General features: G+C 38.4%; 1 protein-coding gene across 5 annotated transcripts in view; it reads left to right on the top strand.

The window, feature by feature from the left end:
- Nucleotides 1-35: 35 nt before the first annotated feature.
- NKAIN2 (sodium/potassium transporting ATPase interacting 2) overlaps nucleotides 36-8,232 on the top strand; it is a 996,706-nt gene continuing 988,509 nt past the window's right edge. For 3 of the 5 annotated variants that reach the window (XR_005790022.1, XM_040474539.1, XM_040474538.1), the window contains exon 1: nucleotides 36-188. Coding sequence is in view for 2 of the 5 variants with exons in the window: in XM_040474539.1 (XP_040330473.1) it covers nucleotides 75-188 (114 nt within the window). In the remaining 3 variants the exon portion in view is untranslated. Of the gene's footprint in view, nucleotides 457-8,232 lie in introns of all 5 variants that reach the window. The other 2 variants (XR_005790024.1, XR_005790023.1) reach the window with 2 other exon arrangements.

Consider the following 8,232-nt stretch of genomic DNA (forward strand, 5'->3'; position numbering starts at 1 on the left):
CGCAGCCGAGCCTGAAATGGTGGGAGTGGGGCGAGCCGGCGCGATGAGCGGTGGGGGCGAAACTTCGCGGCCAGATGCCTGACGGCGCGGCGGCGCTGCGAGGCTGCCGCTGCTGCCCCTGCGGGCCCCGGGCGCGTCTCCGCGGGCGGCGCTGCCCGCGGCGCGGCGTGTGCACCGAGCGAGTGAAGGTATGTTTGGCGGGCGCGGCTGGAGCTGCTGCCGCCGCCGCCGCGCCAGCAGGTCCTAATGCCTGTCACTTCCCAGGACACTGGCAGCAGCAGCCCGGAGCCCCCGAGCCCTCGGCAGGTTTGCCTGTCCTTCCCCGCGATCTGATTGGATAAAGTGGGGGCTCGACGGTGGCCGACGTGGGACAGTCTGGCTGTGGCAGGGGTCTCGGAAACCATGGGTTATTGCAGTGGCAGGTGCACGCTTATCTTTATCTGTGGCATGCAACTGGTAAGTGACACTTGGGTCCTCTTATTCTGTAATGCGCCTTTGAGATACTGGGCTGGGGAGTGCGGTAATGGGTCTGCCATTGATTAGAATGGAAGGAAAGATAAAAGAGAGAAGGTGACAGATAGATTGCCTATGTTTAAAATGATTTCAGGGAGAGGCACTGTGGGGTACAGGGGAGGTGAGCCTTTCCACCCTCACCTATTTCTGTCCCTCTGAAGACAGTTTGGTAGGTGCGGGTTAAACTTGTCTTTAATTTCTTTAAGCAAAGCAAGATGTATCTCTTGTTCCTTTATGCTTTGCATTCCTGTTACTGTAACAACGTGGTTGTCACATATAATTTACTATACAGGTGTTAAAACAGAGAGATATGGAATTTTCGACTTTTCTTCTATATACTAATTTTTTTTTGCAGTATCTTTGTTTCTTCACTGACGTGTGTTATTTTTCAAGGAATATATTGTCTTGTAAGTATAATGCTCTAACAGACCACTATGTAGGGCAGATGGTATCCTTACACCAGTCTGACCTAGAAGCCACGTTGAGTTCTAAAAGTATGTAGATTGAAGAGAAATACTTAAATGAACTCAGTAACACTACTGCCATAAACTGAACCAGTAGTCTTTAAATCGCAATTATTAAAAGCAATTCTAAGGAAAATTATTCAATCTCACATTATGTATGTAATTGCTCCTGAAATAGAGATATTGTCTGATCCTATAGGATGGAGAATTATATATGCTTTTTGAAGAATGTTGTATGTTTGCAAAGAGGCAAGAAGCCAGTAATGGAAAACATCAAGTCTATGAATTTAAATTCTCTAAGGGCAGTCGAAGGAGGGGCTGAGGATAGTTTAGAGGTGAAAAATCTACTACTGTAAGTGGTTAATTTGAAGTGGGAGTACTTGCTCACTCCTGCTATCAAACAGCTTTCCTTGGAAAGTATAAATTAATCTGAATAGCCACCCACATTTCCAACAATTGTTTCATAAAGGCTGAAAGGACTACAAGATTGAAGGAGATTTCTGAGAGCCCAATCAGTAAAGTGTTCAAAAGAGCAAGGATTTCCTATTGAAACTGATAGAAGAATTCCTTAAGTGGTCTTCATTGTTTATCAATGGTCTTGAAGCCCAAGAGTGTTTGTTTTGTTGTTGTTGTTGTTGTTGTTGTTGTTGTGTTTACTATTTAGCTGAAGGAATGCCTTTTGTTGCATATTGTCTTGGGGTGTTTTCCTTCCCCAGTAAAGTTATCTCAAGATATGTATTTTGATCTATGAATTTCTTAAGGACTTGGTTTTAAGAAAAAGAAGGTGGAACTATAAATATAATTTTAAGAATATAATATTTTTTCAGTGATGTATAAACCGGTTTATTTCTCTTTTCTATATATTAATTTAAGTTTTGCAATGAAGGATTTTTACTCTTAATGATAAAGCTAATCAGAACAATGAGTTTACTTTGTTAAACCACTGGTTAGGCCAACTATGCCAAATTGTATAAACGTTATCAAAACATTCCTGTGTTCATATATGATTCAGAAAAGAATACATTTGCTGATTCACTGTGTAAAAACATAAAACTGTGAGAACGAGTGGGTGGGTAAGAGTATTCTTTTGCTCTTTTCAATTAAAAAAAAATTAAATGTGATTTAATTTTTAATTGTGTAGCATAGTAGGGATTTATTATGGCAATTGTAGGCATTAGATCCATGTGACATGTTGTGTGATGAATACAAACTTCTCAAGAACTTAACAATTTTAGAAACACATAGATACACGAAAAAGAAACCTAAAGGTACAAAATGGCACAATAAGGCTAAAGATTCCTGTGTGTGTGTGTGTTTGTGTGTGTGTGTGTGTGTGTTTATTTATGTGCGTGCAAATATGTGATGGTGTATTGGAGAAGTGCTACATCACTTATGAAACAAATTCTGAATCAAAGCTAAGTTTTGTAACAAAATAGAGGCAGTTGTAATCTAAGGGTGTTCAGTCTAAGCAGGTATACATTTGAATCTTAAGGATGCTCTGTAAGAATCATGTGATTTTTCCCATTCAGACTTTAAGTGCCACCAGGCTAATATAATTAGCAGCCATGTTAATGCAGATGCAGAACAAAAAACAAAGGACGAAGAACATCCATTGCTTTGATAAGGTGAAGTGATCACATTTAAAAGACCTCAGAGATTCCTGGTGGTTGTTGCTTTGTAGAAATACGGTATTTAATTTTAAATAAAATAATTTCTTTGCAAATTAATAATTGCAAAGCACACACACGCTTTAGGTGGATATATGTGTTTTCCTTTGCTCTTGATAGACCTTTAAAAACTTTTTGTATTATGTTTGAGTTATTATGAGTAGAAGTGGTTTTATAAGTAGCCAGGTTTCGGGAGTCAGTTATGACTCAGTACCATTGATTGATACAAAAGTTCACCTAGTTTTGTTTACTTCTGAAGTGTTTAGTGTGCATCCTGGTAATATTTGGACATGTTTTTTGGTAGTTATACAGATAAATCTTAGATACATTAAAATTAATGAAAGCCAGAAATAGTCTAGGACAGAAACTTTATTAAATTTCCTTGTTAAGTAACTTTAAGTTTCTGGAAACATTTATTTCCAATTCTGTAAGTGGGGTATCTCTATTTTAAATAGACTTAAAGAAATATTTATGTCTACGTCAACTTGCAACTGACCTTTGTAGAGGATGAGGTAGCTCGTAGGTATGGTGGAGGTGGGAAGCTCATTCATCAGGTTATTATCAGAGCAGACACAGTGTTTGATCTTTTAACAAGTGATGGGCAGAGACAAACTCTCCAGAGAAATTTCTCTATCAGGATTCTATCTTAGCTTTTAATTATAGTAAATGTGCATTTAGTTTAATATTTGTCAGACTACAAGTGTGGATAAACATACATTCTTTTAAAAGTGATAAACATACATTCTTTTAAAAGTCAGGAAATCAGTTTATAAGACAAGAATTTAGAATTTCATGCCACAGAGATTCAATACAAAACTTCCATTTTATGAAAAAATATCTGCCTCTATGTATCATAAATTAAAATCTTTGAGATGTATGGTAATTCCAACTTCAGATTTTAGGGTGATTGGTATGGAAAAGGGGGTGATTTCTGGAAACAGATTTGTTCATGTGTACAGTTCAAAGTTTAAGCTCTTAATCTCAAGAAGGTAATTTTCTTTTTATCATTGCTGTCCTTAATGCTCAGAAACTGAAGATTTCAGATAGTAACAAAACTCATCACTGCATTTGCTGTGTTGGATATAGTGGCACAGGACAAGAACAGTCAAACTTCTTATTTACAACTCAGCAGCTGGTGAAAAAGTTTCAGCTGTTTTTTTCTTTCTTTCTTTCTTTCTTTTTGTTCTTAAGTGTTTGGCTGAATCAAAGAGTACTTTATCTAAATGTTGCAAAAATTACTCAGATAATTCTCAGTGAAGACCACTTAGTTGTTATAATATCGAAGAACATAACTTATGTTAGTTTCAAAAGACAGCTTTGTTTTCAGGGAAGAAAATTAAAAATTGTCCACATTTTTGTACACCAGATTCCTCTATGGCACAAAGTGTATGTGCCATAAACTACTAAAAGTACACATTTATGTTTAGCAGATTAACACTCGAAGGTGCCATTCTTGCCATGTGCTTTATGAAATATTGCTAACTTGGAGCAGGTGCACCTAAGAATTGTGTTAGTATACTTGCGTGCAGCTGTGTGAAGAAGCACATTTGAAACTTAAGAATGAGCTTTAGTTTTACTGAACAGTTACTTGATACTGAGCAGTTACTAAGCATTTTTATTTATTTTTTATTTTTTTATTTATTTTTTTTATTTTTATTTTTGGGACAGAGAGAGACAGAGCATGAACGGGGGAGGGGCAGAGAGAGAGGGAGACACAGAATCGGAAACAGGCTCCAGGCTCCGAGCCATCAGCCCGGAGCCTGACGCGGGGCTCGAACTCACGGACCGCGAGATCATGACCTGGCTGAAGTCGGACGCTTAACCGACTGCGCCACCCAGGCGCCCCTAAGCATTTTTAGAAGTACACATTTGTCAGAAAAGAAAGCCCTGAATGCATCAATGGACTAAATAGAAACAATCTTATTATAATTATGGAATACTTTGGTGCTGTCAGTTCTGACTTTGTGCTGTGTTCGTAGTTACATGGACCTTTGTTACTTTTTAAAAAACAAAGCATGATGTGACGTGACTTGAAAATTGCTGGTAGAATCTTAGGATTTACCTCGGATACTTTTGACATGTTTGGAAATTCCTCAGAAGTGTAGAACTGTACCTGCCGCAAACTTTCCCTAGTGAGATAATTTAAACTTTTAGATTTATGAATCTACATATGCCATTGCTAATAAAATCTTGTGAACATTAAATCTTGTGGTCTAACGATTTCCATATAATGCTTCAGAAACTTATGATGTAAAAATATGCTAAGAATTTGCTAAGTTATAAAATAACTTTCTTTTTTCCATATGTTTTCTACTTTTGCATCCCAGCATTGTCTTGTGTGTATGTGTGTGTATTTTTTTTTTTAGATCTGTTCTTTCATTCTGATTCAGTACTACTCTACTCTAATGTTTACCAAGAAAGATATAGACACTCCTTCCAGTGTCCAGCTCTCTTTCTTGGTTCACAGACCAAGTGGCAGTTCTTTTTTTTCATATACCCAAAGTTTCAAAGAGCCAATCTGTACAGAGCTGTTCCCCTGCTTTCTCAAATAAAGGCTTGGATGGGCAGCCTGTGCAGAATGCCAGAGTCATCCCTGGCATGAAGCCCATAAGTGGGCAGTGGCCCAGAAATGTGAATAGGCATTGCTACCTCCTTTTCCCTCTGATCCTGCTTTATTGGGGGGCAGATTCTTTACTTGCCCAATGAAGAATTTTGGAATGGCAGCCAGGAACTCCTTGAAATAGGAGGTCTTTATTTCTTGTTCTGTTTCCTTTTTGTGCATGTGTGTGCTTAACAAAAATGAAATCCGAGACAGAAACACATTTTAACCCTTCTAGATTTATACTGGAAATACAAATATTAGAATTATGACCTCAGTTGCATTCAGTATTTGTATATATTCTAATGGCCAAAATTTCAAAGGATATACTTCAGTTGTGTTATTTGGTAGAATTTCAAGCAGCTCAGTGTAATTTTTCGAAAAATAGTTTTTGAAACTAATATTGCTAATAATGAAAACTTTTCTATTTCCAGGACTTATAACACTCAAATGTCATACATCAAATACATACACAAGAAGTATTTCTGTTCTGTTTTTTCATCTATGTAGTGAACTCTTCCAATTTTGGCCCCCTCTCCTCCCAGAGAACTGGGTTATTGTATATTTTCAATATAATGAAATACATAGTCCATCAAGATACAATGTATCTAAGGTTCCCTTTCCCCTGTAACAACAGTAGAAACAAATGATATATTAACACTTAATTTCTACATATAGAATGGAACTAAGTGTGTGAAACTTATGTTCCTAACAATTCCAAGAAATTGAAGGATATTTAAAAACTATGAAGAAATAAGATAAAATTATATTGTTTTCTTTCTGTGGGTTAAGGTAGCAATGTAATTTTAAACTAGATTTTTTAAAACTATTTCAGGTATATTTAGATTGGAAAGTTCATCACTGTTTAAAGGAGTTACTTGCTTCATCTTCCTGAAAGCAGTGTTTTTCATTTTTGCTTAAACTCCAACCCAGGCACTGGGTCTAACAAATAGAAACGTTGGTGACATTAAGTCTGGTGGAAGCTGTAGACTTTTTTTTTTCATTCAACCTGGGATGGAATAAAGTGACTTATGCTAATAATTTTCACCTTTTAAGTTAATTATGGATCACATGCTAACTTTGATCTTTGTAGAAACTCTTTTTGAAAAGTTACGACAGACTGACTTTTTTGTGTACTTTGAAAAAAAAGTTTGTGCTTTGTGTTATGCTTTACAAATCTATCTTTGTAAAATATTTAATAATGAAAACTGTTAGCATGTATTCGAAGCTTGTTTTGGGCTAAATGCTAAATGAGTGTTTTTTTTTTTTTTGTTTCCCCCCACTGATTCCTTTCCAATAATTCTACAGCATAGGTGATAGACACTAATATCCTCACTTTACAAGGGAGAAAATGGAGATTCAGAAAGTTTTAAGTGACTTTTCTTAACTCACTCTCTTAGTAAGTGATAGAGTTTGTGCTCAAACCCAGGTCTGTCCCACCTAAAGCCAGACTGAGCTTCAGGAAATCCCTTCCACCTTCCAGGTAACATGAAAGGATACAGCTGTCCTAGCTTCCATTTCTTTTACTAACAAAGGCAGCATCTACCTACTAATTCCTGTTGAGCCAGTAATCAACAGAAGCCTAAGCAGGCTCCTGGAGGGCTGTTTTACCAGGCTTCTGTCCAGGCCTGACAGGCCCAGGTAGACTTGGGGTTTCACAACTAGGAGTTGCTGGTGCCTGGAGTAGGGAATAAAAGGAGGCACCAGCTCCTCACAGTTAGCTTTGCTTGCTGTTCACACTAGATTTCAAGTGTGCCCAAACAGTGCAAGACATACTTATAGTTCTGCCCTAGAAGAGTGAGCCCTCATGATGAGGTTGTGTTTCTGTCATTTTTCAAGGGGCAGGGGGTTGGGGGGGGGGGCGGAGAGTTACAGCTACTGTGTATTTCAGGCCAATTATTGAGAAATAAGCACAAAGTATGAGCTGGAAACTTTGATATGAATGTTTAAAAAAAGATTCTATGGGAAATTCTTGTTCCTTTTGAAACCAATTTCTGATGAATTGCTAATGCAGAGTAATGTTATGTACTTGTTGTTGTTGTTGTTGTTTTTTAAAACATGTCCCACATCCTAAATGCATCCAGACTACTGATTGGTGAGAATATAGTTACAATTAATTGTTGTGGGAAATAACCTGGAGTAATAGGTTGTTTGAGATAAGAGCCCTTGTCTGTCTTGATGGTGCATCAGAATCACCTGCAGGGCTTTTTCCAAATCAATGGGGCCCACCCCAGGACTTCTGGTTCAATAGGTCTTTGGGAGGTCCTAGACCTGGAATTTCCATTTCTGAGGAGTTCCCAGGTGACAGTGACACTGCTGGTGAGGGACCAAACTTGGAGAACTAGTGACATAAAACACAGGTCTTCACTTAGGGTGTTACGTGAATACACGAACCTGTTTCTGAAAATTTTCAACCCAACTAGATAATTAGCTCATTCTTCCTTTGGCCTGTTATTATGTGAACAAAAAATTCTTCAGGACCAAGTGTGTCTATTTCTGACTTCTAGCTTGGTCCTATTCAGAAGTTTAAATAAGGGAAATAAATGGAAAATCTTTTCGCAGCATTTGTGTCTTTGTAGTGAATAGAGATCACGAAAAATCTGAAAGGGATTCAGTGCCTCTAGCCTATACGCTGTATGCCTGTCACGCTGGAGCAGATTTGGTTCCTTCAGTGGCCTCTCTCTGCTAACCTAGCCCCTCAGTCTGAATTTCTGGAATAGCTTCTTACTGTTGCCAAGCACAACCTTGGGGGAGAGAGAGAGAGAGGAAGGGGTGTGCTGGGAAAGCACTGGATTCAGTGAGGGGGCAGAGTTTTCAACACCTAGCCAGCCTTCTGTACTGAACAACCAAATAACTGTCATTTCCTCCTTTGAAGAATGAGGCAAATCATTCCTGCTTAAGGAGCATGTGCGGTGGGGGGGGGGGGCGCGGGGGGTGGTGGTGCTGGAAGGGGTGGGGAATGCTCAAAGTTTACATGTGAAAGAGCTTC

This window comes from Herpailurus yagouaroundi, unplaced genomic scaffold, assembly GCF_014898765.1.
Source record: "Herpailurus yagouaroundi ecotype Mexico unplaced genomic scaffold, PumYag 139, whole genome shotgun sequence".
NCBI lineage: Eukaryota > Metazoa > Chordata > Mammalia > Carnivora > Felidae > Herpailurus > Herpailurus yagouaroundi.